The sequence below is a fragment of the Oncorhynchus mykiss genome, chromosome 2 (assembly GCF_057628025.1).
Source record: "Oncorhynchus mykiss isolate SJ-2025 chromosome 2, ASM5762802v1, whole genome shotgun sequence".
In the NCBI taxonomy this organism is placed as follows: domain Eukaryota; kingdom Metazoa; phylum Chordata; class Actinopteri; order Salmoniformes; family Salmonidae; genus Oncorhynchus; species Oncorhynchus mykiss.
Window position 1 is genome coordinate 61,441,409 of NC_143023.1, and position 15,129 is coordinate 61,456,537.

A 15,129-nucleotide genomic window follows, 5' to 3' on the forward strand; every position below is an offset into this window, starting at 1 on the left:
ATAGTAATTTTTTTTAGCATGAATTTTGAACGTCTACCTCATCTCTGTACCCCACACAGAATTATCTGTAAGGTCCCTCAGTCGAGCATTGAATTTCAAAAAGATTCAACCAAAGACCAGGGAGGTTTTCCAATGCCTCGCAAAGGGCACCTATTGGTAGATGGGTAAAAAAACAAACATACACTAAATATCTCCTTGAGCTTGGTGAAGTTATTAATTATACTTTAGAGGTGTATCAATACACCCAGTTACTACAAAGATACAGGCGTCCTTCCTAACTCAGTTGCCAGAGAAGAAGGAAACCGCTCAGGGATTTCACCATGAGGCCATTGGTGATTTTAAAAGAGTTAAGAGTTTAATGGCTGTGATTTGAAATAATGGAGGATGGATCAACATCATTGTAGTTACTCCACAATACTAACCAAATTGACAGAGGGAGAAGAATAAAAGCCTTCCAAAACATACATCCCGTTTGCAATATGGCACTAAAGTAAAACTCCAGGGTCGCCGTTGAATGGTAGACCCAGGCTGTGACCCCACTCTCTGAGGGTGTCTCAGGGAGAATGGGATATGCAAAAAACACTGGACAAATATAAGCACCCTCCAAATTATTACAGCTGCCAAGCTCAGTAGTAGCCAATGATGTCGACCCTGGTAAAGAATTCTGCATGCTTCCCAGCCGGAAGAGTTCATGCATATATAATGACTACATATTGTGATGTTATGACATTTTGTGACTTTTTTTTGTTTGTTTTCGACTTTGGTTAATTTTTTTTCAGCTGTTCGGGAACACAACATTTCTTCTGGAGGCATGCCGAAGTCTACACCCCTTCATCTGTGATTGGTCAACAATAGGGATTCTTCAATAGTCTTTGTCATTCAACGTGAGACGACTCATTTTCTTGCAAATCTTTTCATTGAGAAATACTGCACCAAACATATTAGTTAGATGTAAAATTGCGTGGCTAAGATCTCCTCAGCAAAAACGTCAAAATTAATGACAGATTTCTTGAGTTATCTTAGATTAATTCAGACTATTTTGAGTAAGTTCTAACGTATGCGCAAGGAGTCAGGAAACACGTGCAGTTAGTGAGTTTAATAATAATGAACAATACAAAACAAGAGAAGCACCTGACATGGAAACATAAACAATACTACCTGACGACTACTAACAGAAGATTACTATATAAAAAGGGTGAGTAATCAAGGGAGTAATGAAGACCAGGTGTGACTGAGATACAGGTGTGCATAATGAGGGTTGCCTGGTGTGTGTAAAGATGGGTTGCCAGGATCGGTGGTTAGTAAACTGGCGACGTCGAGCACCAGTAGAGGTGACAGAAGTTTATACTGACTATAGCGTCTCAAAATGGACAAACAGTACTATTGCTGCTTTTTTCTTGTTTTTCAAGTGAATTTTCACCTAAAATGACATACCCAAATCTAACTGCCTATAGCTCAGGCACTGAAGCAAGGATATGCATATTCTTGATACCATTTGAAATGTCATGACGTTGGCCTGGGGGGTAGGTTTATGACAGTCACCCCTTTATGACAGGCACCCCTTGTCTCCCTTCCTATATAAGCCCTTGACGACAACATAACTTCCTGTTCTGAGGACGTGAGGACGACAGTCCTATGTCAGAATGGTTCAGATAATAACTACAGAACGAAGCCAACATCAGCGTGAGCTTTGGTTGCAAATACTATGAATTTGAACTCTTATTCACTACAGAAGTGATACCTCCTAGCCGTTGAGTTAGCAATAGCCGCTGCAAACGAGGGTTAGGAAGGAACAGACAGAGTATCCCGTCTATCACACAACAACGTAACTACAATGTACCCAATTGACCACCAGAGACATTCTTCAAAGGACTTGGTTTGACAACATGGCCTTCCATCTACCACCAACCTACTGAAGCGCAGCTCAGAGTAAATATTTATTGCATTTTCCTTTTCCAAATGGGTGGTAATTTAGGATGCATAAGATACTGTATTTACGATAGCCCAGCTTCTTCCCTTTGTTCCTCAGTCTTCCCGCTCTTTCACTCAACCCAGCCCCTTTTCCTTTGTGTAACAAGCTGTCATATCTGTTCCGCCCGCTAGGGATGTTTTCCTTTATGATGTAATTTGTAATCAAGTTATGATTAATTGTGTGTATGTGTAATCCTGTGTGATTAGTTAGGTATTTAGTAAATAAATAATTAACCCCAATTTTGTATTGCTGATTCAACTTGTTAGCCAGGGTTCGTGCAGATAAAATAATTTACAACTTTCAGATGAGACTGAATTAAGAGGAGGATTAATATTGACTGCTATTGATGTAAAATATTAAAAAATAAATATTATTTTGTGGTGCCCGACTCTAGTTAATTACATTTACACGATTAGCTCAATCAGGTGATATTATTTACGGAGAAATTATTTTATAGCATAGCATGTCATATCACTTAATCCGGCATAGCCAAAGACACGACAGAAAGGAAACACTTTGAAGTTTGGAAATGTGAAAGGAATGTAGGAGAATAACACATTAGATCTGGTAAAAGATAATACAAAGAAAAAGTTTTGTATTTTTTTGTACCATCATCTTTGAAATGCAAGATAAAGGCCATCACGTGCTATTTAGATTTTGTATGTACTTTTGTATGTAGCAGTGTATGTACAAAGTTTCAGACTGAGCCAATGAACCATTGCGTTTCTGTTCAAATGTAAGTATCAAGACTGCCCAAATGTGCCTAATTTGTTTATTAATAATTTTATGTTCAAAATTGTGCACTCGCCTCAAACAATAGCATGGTATTCTTTCACTGTAATAGCTACTGTAAATTGGACAGTGCAGTTAGATTAACAAGAAAGTATGCTTTCTGACAATATCAGACATGTCTATATCCTGGGAAATGTTCTTGTTACTTACAACCTCATGCTAATCGCATTAGCCTACATTAGCTCAACCGTCCCATGGATGGGACACCGATCCAGAAGAAGTTTTAATCCCATAAAGAATGAGAGACAGTAAATTGGTCTTCCTTTGACCTGGGGTTGATAACCGCTTTTGGTTTTCCTCTTTTCGGAGTACTCTGGGGATGGAAACCTCTGTTTGTTAGTCCTCCTCTAGCTGCTCAACCACTTTGCGGAGCTTGTCCACTAACACTGTGGAACAGAAAAACTTGATTACTCAATCTGTCCTGGGTATGATAACACCTCTTAATGATGATTATAAGGATGGAAATAAGAAACAAGGATAACTGAGAGGACAAAAAAGGAATCAATATGGACAGGTGTATGTAGGCCTACAGTAGATCATACAGTGCCCTCCGTAATGATTGGGACAGTGAAGCATTTTCTCTTCCTCTGGCTCTATACTCCAACAGTTTGGATTTGCAGGCTGTCAGGTTTAATTTGATGGTATTTTCATCAATATCAGGCAAACCGTTTAGAAATTATAGCACTTTTTGCCCATGGTCCCCCCATTTCAGGGCACCAAAAGTATTGAGACAAATTCACTTGTATTAAAATGTAAAGTATTTGGTCCCATATTTATAGCATGCAGGGAATACATCAATCAAGTTGGTATATATAAACAGCAAATGCATCTAACAAATGTGTAGAATCACAAGCTTCATGCCGTCATTGCATGCTAGGAATATGGGACCAAATACTTACCTTTTTACTACATCAATACACATACAGCAAGTGAATTTGTCCCAATACTTTTGGTGCCCTAAAATGGGGGGGGGGGGGGGGGTCATGTACAAATAGTGCTGTCATTTCTTAACAGTTCACCTGATATGGATGAATACCCTCAAATTAAAGCAGACAGTCTGCACTTTAACCCGTTAGGTTCTGAACAGCGTAAAAACTCAAATGAAGTTTATTCACCCACTGGGTCATATAGCTGCAAAGACATGTCTACACAAGCATATATATTTATACCTTCCTACTAGGCAGAGTCAACTCCTTGCACATCTAGACAGCCAATACATCTCAGTTGCTAGTCAGGAACTTAATTGGTTCCTCTCACTGGTGTAGTCCTAGCCCTGCCTCACACTATAACCTTTGTGAGCGTGGAAGTACGTGGGTGTGAGAGAGGACTGTTCCTTCTCACTTCATCGGAAGTGACCTCGGGCCGAATTCTTTGCGTCTCCCTAATCCTCGACTGTCCTACTTTATCAGTGACTTAAACCATACTGTTGCTCTTTCCCTCAATCCTTAGGAGCCATGAGATTTAACAATAACATGTTGACAGAACGTAAACTTTCTGCACTCCCTCGTCAAAGTCCGTAACATTCCATAGACCTAGTTCTTATCCATCCTCCATTGGCCCCAACATATACATTCCTTACACATGCACAGTAATCAATAAGTTCTAGTCTGGTAACATGAAAAAGTATATTTCAAGCTAGAATCCAACACCCGGGAGTAATTGTTTTGATTTGAAATCCAAACTTTGAGAGTATAGAGCTAAAAGAAGAAAAACTGAATCACTGTTCCAATAATTATGGAGGACACTGTATATCTAGGCCTATTAGTTGTGTGTGTTGAAGGTATTACCTCCTGCCGTTGGCCTTTGGAAGCTGTCATAGGAGCGACAGTCGTTGATCAGTTCCCCCAACTGTTTAGGGCAGTCTTCAGGAAGAGGTTCAGTATATTTGTCTTCACACACCATCTGATACACCTCTTTGTGTGTGCAGTCTGATCAGAAGTACAAGAGAAAACAGAAATGTAATGATATATTTCTAAATATGACAGAGCAAGCACATGCTTAGGAGGGAGAGAAACCCCAACCATGCTATTTTCAGATATACAGTGTCATTGATATTGCTGATAGTGTTTGTTACACACAGCCTTGTCACTAATTGACACACCTCTGAAGGGAATCTTGCGGGTTGCAATCTCCCAAAGGACAATGCCAAAACTGCAAAGAACACAACACTTTTAAACAGAGTTAAATTGCAGTAGACTTAGGCCTGAGGGGCCTACATTAGAACAACAGAGACCATTTCAACATTTGAAAAAATTGCATTGCCTTCAGAAAGTGTTCATACCCCCCTTAACTTATTCCACATTGTGTTACAACTCGAATTCAAAATGGAATAAATATATTATTTTGCTCACCAAACTACACACAATACCCCATTATGACAAAGTGAAAACGTGTTTTTAGTTCATTAACATAGGTATTCACACCCCTGAGTCAATGTTAGAATCCCCTTTGGCAGTGATTACAGCTGTGAGTCTTTCTGGTTAAGTCTAAGAGATTTGCACACCTGGATTGTACAATATTTGCACATTATCTGAAAAGTTCTTCAAGCTCTGTCAAGTTGGTTCTTGATCATTGCTAGAACGACATTGTAAAGTCTTGCCATAGATTTAAGGCGAAGTCAAAATTGTAACCAGGCCACTCAGGAACATTCAATGTCGTCATAGTAAGCAACTCCAGTGTTAAATTTGCCTTGAGTTTTAGGTTATTGTCCTGCTGAAAGGTGAATTTGTCTCCGAGTGTCTGTTGGAAAGCAGGCTGAAGCAGGTTTTTCTCTACACTCCTATAAAAAAAATATATATAATAAAAAAAGGTTCCATAAGGGTTTTTCGGCTGTCCCCATAGGAGAACCATTTGTTGGGAAGAACCATTTGTCCAGGAAGAACCCTTTTTGGTTCTAGAGAGCACCTTTTTTTCTAAGAGTGTAGGATTTTGCCTATGCTTAGCTCTAGTCTTTTTTTTAATTACATTTTGTTTTTTTACTCCCTAGTCCTTGCTGATGACAAGCATACCCATAACCAAGGGTTGGAACCAGTTCAGGAAACAGAATCGAAAAATAACTTTGAGGAACAGAGCCTGAAACTAGTGATCTATACAGTTCCGGAACAGAACCATTATTTTAAAAGCATGGGAACCGGTTAATACATGTTTTTTTACGCTCCAGGCAATTTTTCTAGTCCCACAAATATCGCATCAAAGTACCTATGCAAAGCCCTCGCTGAGTTTCTCAATAACAGAGTGTCTGCCTGCCAGCTGATCTTTGCCAGTGGGTGTGCGTATGTGCCTCCCCTCTGAAGCATAGGTTACTATAGCCTCCTGATGACATTACAAGCATGATTTAGAAATTAGGGAGAGACGTTTAATTAGAGAATGGATTAACTTTTTCAATGCTAGTTAAGGATACTAAAGTCATCACGTTTCACATTGGATTTATTAAACTACAAAAAAGATAAAACGTGTTTTTAATTATAGTGCTGCTCTGCACACACAAGCTTGTTAGCTAGATAGCGTTTCCTCTGATCCAATGTTAAACCAACCTGGAAGGTCAAAGTAATTGAACGATGCCCAGCGCTTCAAGGCAAGCTTCCAACAAAATGTCAGTGTGTGCGTTTCTTTTATTATGATTAAACCATGATGTTACGGCAAAATACAATTTGCTCTCAACAACTTTCCTATGCAGATTAAATTGCTTACCCACTCCATAGTAAGCTGCTCTGTCCGCACTGATTGGTTTAGAAATTTAATGTCGAGCTAAATGTAAAAATTGAAATAAATTCAGAACGTGATTTTGCTGGTCGGAACAGCAACGTAACACAAATAATGGTTCTGTTCAGAACAAAACGATTGGAAAATTATTTTGGTTCCGACCGCTGCCTATATGACATGCTTGAAAATATGGAGTGGTACTCAGTGATGTGTTTTGTTGGATTTACCCCAAACATAACACTTCATATTCAGGACATAAAGTTCATTTCTTTGCCACATTCTTTACTTTAGTGCCTTACTGCATACAGGATGCATGTTTTGGAATATTTTGATTCTATACAGGCTTCCTTCTTTTTACTCTGTCATTTAGGTTAGTATTGTGAAGTAACTACAATGTTGATCCAGCCTCAGTTCTCTCCAATCGCAATCATTAAACTGCAACTGTTTTAAAGTTAACATTGGCCTCATGATGAAATCTCTTCGCGGTTTTCTCCTCCTCCGCAACGGAATTAGGAAGGACACCTGTATCTTTGTAGTGACTGGGTGTATTGATACACCATCCAAAGTGTAATTAATAACTTTGACATGCTCAAAGGAATATTCTGTTTTAGTTATAGCCATCTACCAATAGGTGCCTTTCTTTGAGAGGCATTGAAAAACCTCCCTGGTCTTTGTGGTTGAATCAGTGTTTGAAATTCACTGCTCGACTGAGGGACTTTACAGATAATTGTATATGTGGAGCACAGAGATGAGGTAGTCCTTAAAGTCATGTTAAACACAATCATTGCACACAGATCGAGTCCATGCAAGTTATTAAGTGACTAGTAAAGAACATTTTTACTCCTGAACTTTAGGTTTGCCATAACAAAGGGGTTGAATACTTATTGACTCAAGACATTTCAGCTTTGATACATTTCTAACACAATATTCCACTTTGACATTACAGGGTATTGTGTGCATGCCAGTGACACAAAATCTCAATTTAATCCATTTTAAACTCTGTAACACGACAACATGTGGAAAAAGTCAAGGGATGTGAATACTTTCTAAAAAAAGGTACTATAATGAGTTTGTGATTTTACATTCATGGTTCAATGGTTGAGAGCGTAGTATTTTGACTTGAAGCTGACCTGTACATCTCACATTCCTTGTTGTACTTATGATTAATACTCTCAAGCTGCTGAGGGGAGCTGTAGTATAAAGAGCTTCTACTGCTATCCTTTGTCCTCTTCAATGACGTCTCGGTTTTGGCCAGCTCAAAACCTCCCAGCTACCCATGTATAACAAAGAACAGAACATTACATCCAGATAGAGTACTTAACGTATCACTTTGTAGTGTCAAACACACATGGATGTGTACGGGGCTGCATTGAACCTCATACCTTCACTCTGTACCCAGCATCTACCAGGAACCTGCTGCTGTTGATGCATCCATGCACTTTAAACTTCTCCTCCGACTGGTGCAATCTACAATTAGAGAGGGATTGGCTAGTCATGACAGCTCAATGTGATTAGGATACACTTTCTCTTTTATGTGAACTTTTGTGAGAGAGGCGCAGACCACTGATACAATGTACCCACCATTTTAGAGAAGATGAAACGCCAGAGCATACTGTATAGTATTGTTGGATAGAAGTTTAAGTAGTTGGATCATAAGCTGCATGAATAGTTTCCAACTGAAAAGCATTCCTCATGAAGCGGGTTGAGAGAATAAAAAGAGTGTGCAAAGCTGTCGTCAAGGCAAAGAGTTGCTACCTTGAAGAACCTCATAAAATGTTTGATTTGTTTAACCCTTTTTTGGTTACTACATAACATATGTGTTATTTCATAGTTTATATGTTTTCACTATTAGTCTATAATGTAGAAAATAGTAAAAATAAAGAATACACTGGCATTATCTCAACCAGCTTCATGAGGTAGTCACCTGGAATGCATTTCAATTAACAGGTTTGCTTTGTTAAAAGTTAATTTGTGGATTTGAGCCAATGCATTTGAGCCAATCAGATGTGTTGCGACAAGGTAGGGGGGTATACAGAAGATAGCCCTATTTGGTAAAAAGACCAAGTCCATATTATAGCAGGAACAGCTCAAATAAGCAAAGACAAACGACAGTTTATCATTACTTTAAGACATGAAGGTCAGTCAATACGGAACATTTCAAGAACTTTGAAAGATTATTCAAGTGCAGTCGCAAAAACCATCAAGCACGATGATGAAACTGGCTCTCATGAGGACCGACACAGGAATGGAAGACAGAGTTACCTCTGCTGCAGAAGATAAGTTCACTAGTTACCAGCCTCAGAAATTGCAGCCCAAATAACTGCTTCACAGAGTTCAAGTAACAAACATCTCAACTGTTCAGAGGAGACCGTGTGAATCAGGCCTTCATGGTCAAATTGCTGCAAAGAAACCACTACTAAAAGGACACCAATAAGAACAGACTTGCTTAGGCCAAGAAACACAGCAATGGTATTAGACCGGTGGATATCTGTCCTTTGGTCTGATGACTCCAAATATTTGATTTTTGGTTCCAACTGCCGTGTCTTTGTGAGAAGCGATGTGGGTAAACGGATGATCTACGCATATGTATTTCCCCACATAAAGCATGGAGGAGATGGTGTCATGGTGTGGGGGTGCTTTGCTGGTGACACTGTCTGATTTATTTAGAAGTTAAGGCACACTTAACCAGCATAGCTACCACAGCATTCTGCAGTGATACGCCATCCCATCTGGTTTGTGCTTAGTGGGACTATTATTTGTTTTTCAACAGGACAATGACCCAACACACCTCCAGGCTGTGTAAGGGCTATTTTACCAAGAAGGAGAGTGATGGCGTGCTGCATCAGATGACCTGGCCTCCAACAATCCTCCGACTTCAACCCAATTGAGATAATTTGGGATGAGTCGGACAGCAGAGTGAAGAAAAAGCAGCCACCAAGTGCTCAGCATATGTGGGAACTCCTTCAAGACCGTTGGAAAAGCATTCTAGGTGAAGCTGGTTGAGAGAAAGGCAAGAGTGAGCAAAGTTGTCATCAAGGCAAAGGGTGGCTACTTTGAAGAATCTAAAATCTATTTTTATTTGTTTAACACTTTTTTGGTTACTACATGAATCCATATGTGTTATTTAATAGTTTTAATGTCTTCACTAATATTCTACAATGTAGAATATAGTAAAAATAAAGAAAAACCCATGAATGAGAAGGTTTTCTACAACTTTTGACCGGTAGTGTATATGAATTAAAGAAAGAAAGAGAGCGAGCGAAAGAGAAAGACTTACTCAACTATAAAAAATGTATGATAGATCGATTCCTTAGCTAAAATTGTATCAATATAACACATTTATGGCAAAGATATGATAGAGATGGGGCTCCGTGTGTCATGTGTAATAGGTGTACTGTCTGGTTTCATGTGTGTAGGGCACAAGGTAAAGAGATTCACTTAAATAGTGGTACTGTATAACTGTAGGTAGGTTGGCATTTTTTTGTCACGAATTTTGCCCTGGAGGCAGCTCTGCAGTGGTCACTAGCTGGAACAGCCACAAAGACACAAAATCAGATTTGAAACCTAATCTTAACCACACTACTAAACCTAATGCCTAAAAAAATACCTTCAATCAAGACCAAAAAGCAGCTTGCCCATCTAGCCCATCATTACTGCCTTCAGGTCAAGATTCATGACAATAAACATCAACCTGTTACCTGTAGAGGCCCCGTGCTGCATCCAGACTCAAGCGAGCCTTTCTGTCCCAGGGCAGCTTCCTTTGGGAATCCAGAACCTCTCTCAGACTGCCCTTCTCACAAAACTCCATGACAATGAGGAAGTTTGGATTGGGTCCTGCGGGACAACCACGGTAGAGACGAAGATTATTAAATGCAACAAGGGCACATCATCATCACATTTTGAAGTGGGGTGGCAGGGTAGCCTAGTGGTTAGAGCGTTGGACTAGTAACCAAAAGGTTGCAAGTTCAAATCCCCGAGCTGACAAGGTTCTGCCCCTGAACAGGCAGTTAACCTGTTCCTAGGCTGTCATTGAAAATAAGAATTTCTTAACTGACTTGTCTAGTTAAATAAAGGTAAAATAAAAAACATTTTGAAATATCCTGCAATCACATGGTGATTTGATCCCATCTTATATTTCTTCAGCAATTATTACACATACTGTAAAACAAATACAGAAGCTCACTCACCGTTCTCTTCCTGGACACAGATCCCAAACATTCGCAGGATGTTTGGTGACTCAAAGCGTTTCATAGTCTCCACTTCCTTTTTAAAGATGCATCTCATGTGACTGTGTGGGACACACTTAGCCCATTAAAACAAATAGATATTTAGCACCGAAGCTGATATTACAAGAACTCTCTGAGACGTCCTGTATGCTACGCTACATACCTCAGGCTTGTGCCCCTTGAGTAGGCGTATCTTTTGATGGCCACTGTGAATTTGTTGTACTCTCCTTTGAATATCTCCGAATTGTCATTTTTGATGAAGGGCTCTTTGGGCACGTCGTAGATCAGTTCCTCTGGCTTGATCTCTCTGATGTCTTCATGAAAAATACTGGGCTTCATTACTGTCAATGGGAAACACACAACAAAGTCACTGAGATGGCAAGTCACATAGGCACATCAAACCAATAACACAGAAAACTGAAGGTATCACAGCACATCGTCACGCAAAATACAGTGCGAATGGAGAGACCATGGGATGCTGGCCTGATGTAGGATGCAAAACTGTGCCGATAGGATATACTCACAGTCTCCTTTATCATCGGGCGCAGGTTGAAATCAGTAAGAAATTAGAAACGGCGACAGTTACAAGTACATTTTGTAATGACAATTAATCCATAGAAGCTTACTTACAGGTTTCCAACATGGCTTTGATGTCTTTCACGTCTTTTTTGGTGGAGTCCACTTTCTCATGCACTGTGTCCACACTTTCCTTCGTGTCCTCCGCCAGAGACAGTAGCACTGTGGGACATAACAGTAACACACACACACACAAATAAATTTGGGGTAGTCAGCAGGATCAACAAATTGAGCTTTCCCTACCTGCTCATACAGAGAGGCCATTTGATTATGACCTTGCACTGAAACGGCATGGTAGAGCTGTCTCACATTTCTGCAGCTCCAGACGATCACTCTCCCTGTCAGCCTCATCCTCTCTCCATCGTGTCGTCTCTCGAGACTCCTGAAGTAGATCGTCACTCTGATCCACCTGCAGGGCTAGCGACAGCCCCTGAGCCGCATCATTCAGACGCTCATTTAAACTCCCAAAATCATCTCCCTGGTCGTATGCCTTCAGGATGCGCTTCAGGTAGCTGGCACAGGAGTATTTCTTAACCACGTCCTGGGCATTTTCCAGGGTGAGTTTGAGCTCGCATAGGACATTCTTCACAAGGGAAGGCTTTTGCCCCAGTCCCTTCACCTTGACTGCTCTCACCAGCTCATCCAAGGCTTTTATGCGCTGGGCCAAACGCTGACAGCGCTTCTTATTGGCTTTCACTTCACCACATAGAGAGTAAAGCGTCTCCGCTATGCCCAAGATGGGATCTATGATGTCCATGGCTGGAGGGAAAAGAGTGGATTAAGAAATGCATTAGACAAGGTTTTCCCAAATCATAGCTCTGAGAAAGTCTATCAACCGTAGCAGTATACTAACCTGTCCAACTGACCTTGTTGTTGACACCACCAAACTAGTTCAATAATTCATGTTAAACACTGTGTTGTCATGTGTTGCTGCCTTGCTATGCGGTCTTTGGTCTCTCGTTATGTAGTGTTGTTGTCTCTTGTCGTGATGTGTGTTTGTCCTACATTTATATTTGATAAAAATGTAAAAAATATATTTAATCCCCAGTCCCCGCAGGAGGCCTTTTGGTAGGCCGTCATTGTAAATAAGAATTTGTTCTTAACTGACTTGCCTTATTATATATAACAACTAAAAAAATCACAACAGTCATACAAGTTCTGGAGACGCCTCTCTCTCTTCAGCTAGACATTATATGTGTGTGTGTATGTGTGTGTGTGTGCACGCAGGGAAGGCATTGTTACCACCTAATTACATAAATAATAAAATCCGAAATGGATACATCAGGTTTTCTGGTCATTTGTAACCATAACTTCTTATTTCCATAGCTACTTTGGCACTGAGTAATGTCAGTTAATGTCTTTCGAACATTAGTCAAGCAGAGGAAGGGAAACTTGCTTATCTCCGAGACACATCCGATGTGAGACTAATGTGCAGTTTTTAAGCTCTTGTGAAAGCTGAGGGAAGTGCATTTCATTTGGCCTTGATTTTGAAGTCATGTTCAGTTGAGCAATCAATGACAAATGAACAGCAGTAGTTATGACAAACAATAAGGTCTGATTCCCCAGACCCAGGTTAAGCCAAGTCCTGGACTACAATGCACTTTCAATGGGTATTCTAATGGAGAAAATTGCTGGTGATGTCATGGATATGATGTAGCTACCCCTTTGTGTTGGCTGGCAAACCCTGCTTAGGATCATTCAAAGCAATAGCATCTGTCTTAGCCATTCCAAAAATCACAGAACTGTAATTCTACAACCTAAACTGTTTTTCATATTGCCTCTAGGAGGTAACTGAATAACAAGTGCTGACAAGGAAATAATTCGTAAGCAGCTCATTTCAATAGACTGCCTTGCTCTCGAGAACCCAAGGGGGGTTAACAGCTTTCCGTCTTGGGTTCTCAGCAGAACGTATGGACCACAGCTGGATCTCTGCGAACTACTTTACCTCCATATCACACCAAAAATAATTTCACAAAAGCAAAATATACACTTACTGTAAACTGTTTTAACCCAGTTGCAGCTGACAGTATTTTTCAGTTACACACAGGTGAACATACAGGGATGATTTCTGTATTTTGAAAGTTAGATATCTTGAAAACTTGATTGCTGACAAGCTAAACATTGTGGGACTATGTCAACAACGGACTAAAGAACCAAATACAAAAACATAGTTTTGGGGTGGATTGCAAGCGAGGCGTACAGACGTTTAGACAGAGCATTTGTGCAGCTTCGGGGAATTTCCCTCAGGCAGCAGACAGCTTCGTGAATAGACGATATATGTTTACCGTCTATTGAATGGGCTATAGAGCCCCCATATCACTAATATGAGTTACATCTGTCGATTGGTTGTATTATTTTCACACTTGCCAGCATCTTTCAATGACAATCAGAGGTTCTCGCCTTTCAGAGGAGACAGACACACTAGTGAGAATGAATTCATTTCGATGAATGGTTTGAGTAAAAGGCATTGTTCTCAAAAGCAGGAAGCAGGCTATAAAACAAATCACACGCAACAAGCACTTGTTAATGTCCTCAACCTAAAACCTATTGTACGTTTGAAATGGAAATTACCTTGAGTGACTGTTGTTGGTGCTGTGACTCTGACATCTGAAACTGAAAGAAAATCACAACCTTAGTATGCAAAGGTTTCTATGGAGCTCCTCCTACACCACCACTAGAAGAGCTTCTTCTTTTTCTTCTGTGGGTTTTATGGCAAACTACACCCAAAAAGTTGTATTGCTACCACTAACTGGACAGTTTTATATCAAATAATATGATCCTTTCCAAAACTTGGACATCTCAGCTTCTCCCTTCTGCAAACACTTGCTACATGACCAACATCTTTACAATTATCACACTGCATTGGTCTTGGGATAAATTCTCTGACTCTGTAGTTTATATACCCCAACAGCACTTGAGTAGGGAGAGACTGCATGTCAAAAAACAAAAGAACAGATTGATTTTACTACTATTGAAAAAGTGAAGTTTATCTAATTTAGTTGACAATTGTACATAAAACACTCTTTACAGTTTTATAAACTCAGCAGAGAAAGTTCTCGCTCTCCATTCAGCTCCACTCTTATCTTGAGGGGTGTTTCTTTAAAACATCCAACATATCAAGCAAGTATTTTTATATTCCACAAGTGTAATATATGGAGCTATACACCTTTAATGATAGTCCATAACTCCCATGTTTAACAGCCAATCAGTATCACTCTTGAGGTTGAAGGTCAAGGGGATATGTTAATGAGCGGTCTTTCAGTTTGAAGTGCGCACAGTGACAATTCTTGCCACGCTTCAGATTTAAAGCCAAAAGTTATAGTACATCAGTCTCCATTGTCAAGTTAATTATACCGTGCCATCTAGAGTACGACAAGTATCATTAGACTAACTGTTTTGTACAGATAATTATCAGACTCAAGTTACAAATGCTAGCAAACACGCCAATACATTTAGTTTACATTTTTTTTCCACAAAAAGCACTGCACTGGGCCATTGCTAGTCCTTATTTAGCAGACGAATATAGGTGTCTTCAGCGCAGGTAATGTTAACCAAGCATTTTGGAGTTTTGTACCTGAAAGTCAACGGTTACATGAACATTTGCAAAGCACTTTGCACTAGTACAAATAGATACCTTCAAGGCTTTGGCTCGGATAATGATAGAAATAACTTTATTATAGAAAACGCTGCAATAGTAAGTAAGCATTACTTAACCACAGAAATGCATTTCAGACTGCTCACTCCAAATTGTTGGTTTTAGAATACAAGACCAGAACTGTGGCCCGTCTCTTACATTCTGGGCAATATACTGGCCAGGGGACAAGCACTAACCAGATATACACCAAATATACAAAAGTATGT

The 15,129-nt window shown here is 39.9% G+C and overlaps 1 protein-coding gene across 14 annotated transcripts; it reads right to left on the reverse strand.

Annotated features, from left to right (window-relative positions):
• Positions 1 to 1,081: 1,081 nt before the first annotated feature.
• On the reverse strand, positions 1,082 to 14,138 carry LOC110493186 (mixed lineage kinase domain-like protein). 14 transcript variants are annotated; one of them, XM_036952417.2, is made up of 12 exons: positions 13,840 to 13,934; positions 12,135 to 12,269; positions 11,578 to 12,027; positions 11,323 to 11,430; positions 10,856 to 11,033; positions 10,654 to 10,754; positions 10,165 to 10,300; positions 7,849 to 7,933; positions 7,597 to 7,736; positions 4,866 to 4,915; positions 4,552 to 4,692; positions 1,082 to 3,150 (listed from the first exon to the last, which is right to left on the reverse strand). In XM_036952417.2, exons 3-12 carry the CDS (start codon positions 12,023 to 12,025, stop codon positions 3,101 to 3,103), a joined length of 1,437 nt encoding a protein of 478 aa, XP_036808312.2. In that variant the 5' UTR covers positions 12,026 to 12,027; positions 12,135 to 12,269; positions 13,840 to 13,934; the 3' UTR covers positions 1,082 to 3,100. The 14 variants fall into 14 exon arrangements, 6 of the variants coding, with proteins under 6 accessions (XP_036808312.2, XP_090060241.1, XP_036808310.2 ...); XM_090204115.1 differs by having other exon boundaries at positions 11,512 to 12,027; XM_036952415.2 differs by having other exon boundaries at positions 12,122 to 12,269.
• Positions 14,139 to 15,129: the final 991 nt, after the last annotated feature.

What these genes read in the sequence shown, in the direction of transcription:
- LOC110493186 (XM_021567472.3), bottom strand. Translation starts at nt 12,025, where the DNA reads ATGGACATCATAGATCCCATCTTGGGCATAGCGGAGACGCTTTACTCT. An exon ending in CTGTGTCCAGGAAGAGAACG is followed by an intron (nt 10,301 to 10,653) that starts GTGAGTGAGCTT and finishes GTTGTCCCGCAG; the next exon opens with GACCCAATCCAAACTTCCTC. An exon ending in CCAAAGGCCAACGGCAGGAG is followed by an intron (nt 3,151 to 4,551) that starts GTAATACCTTCA and finishes TCTGTTCCACAG; the next exon opens with TGTTAGTGGACAAGCTCCGC.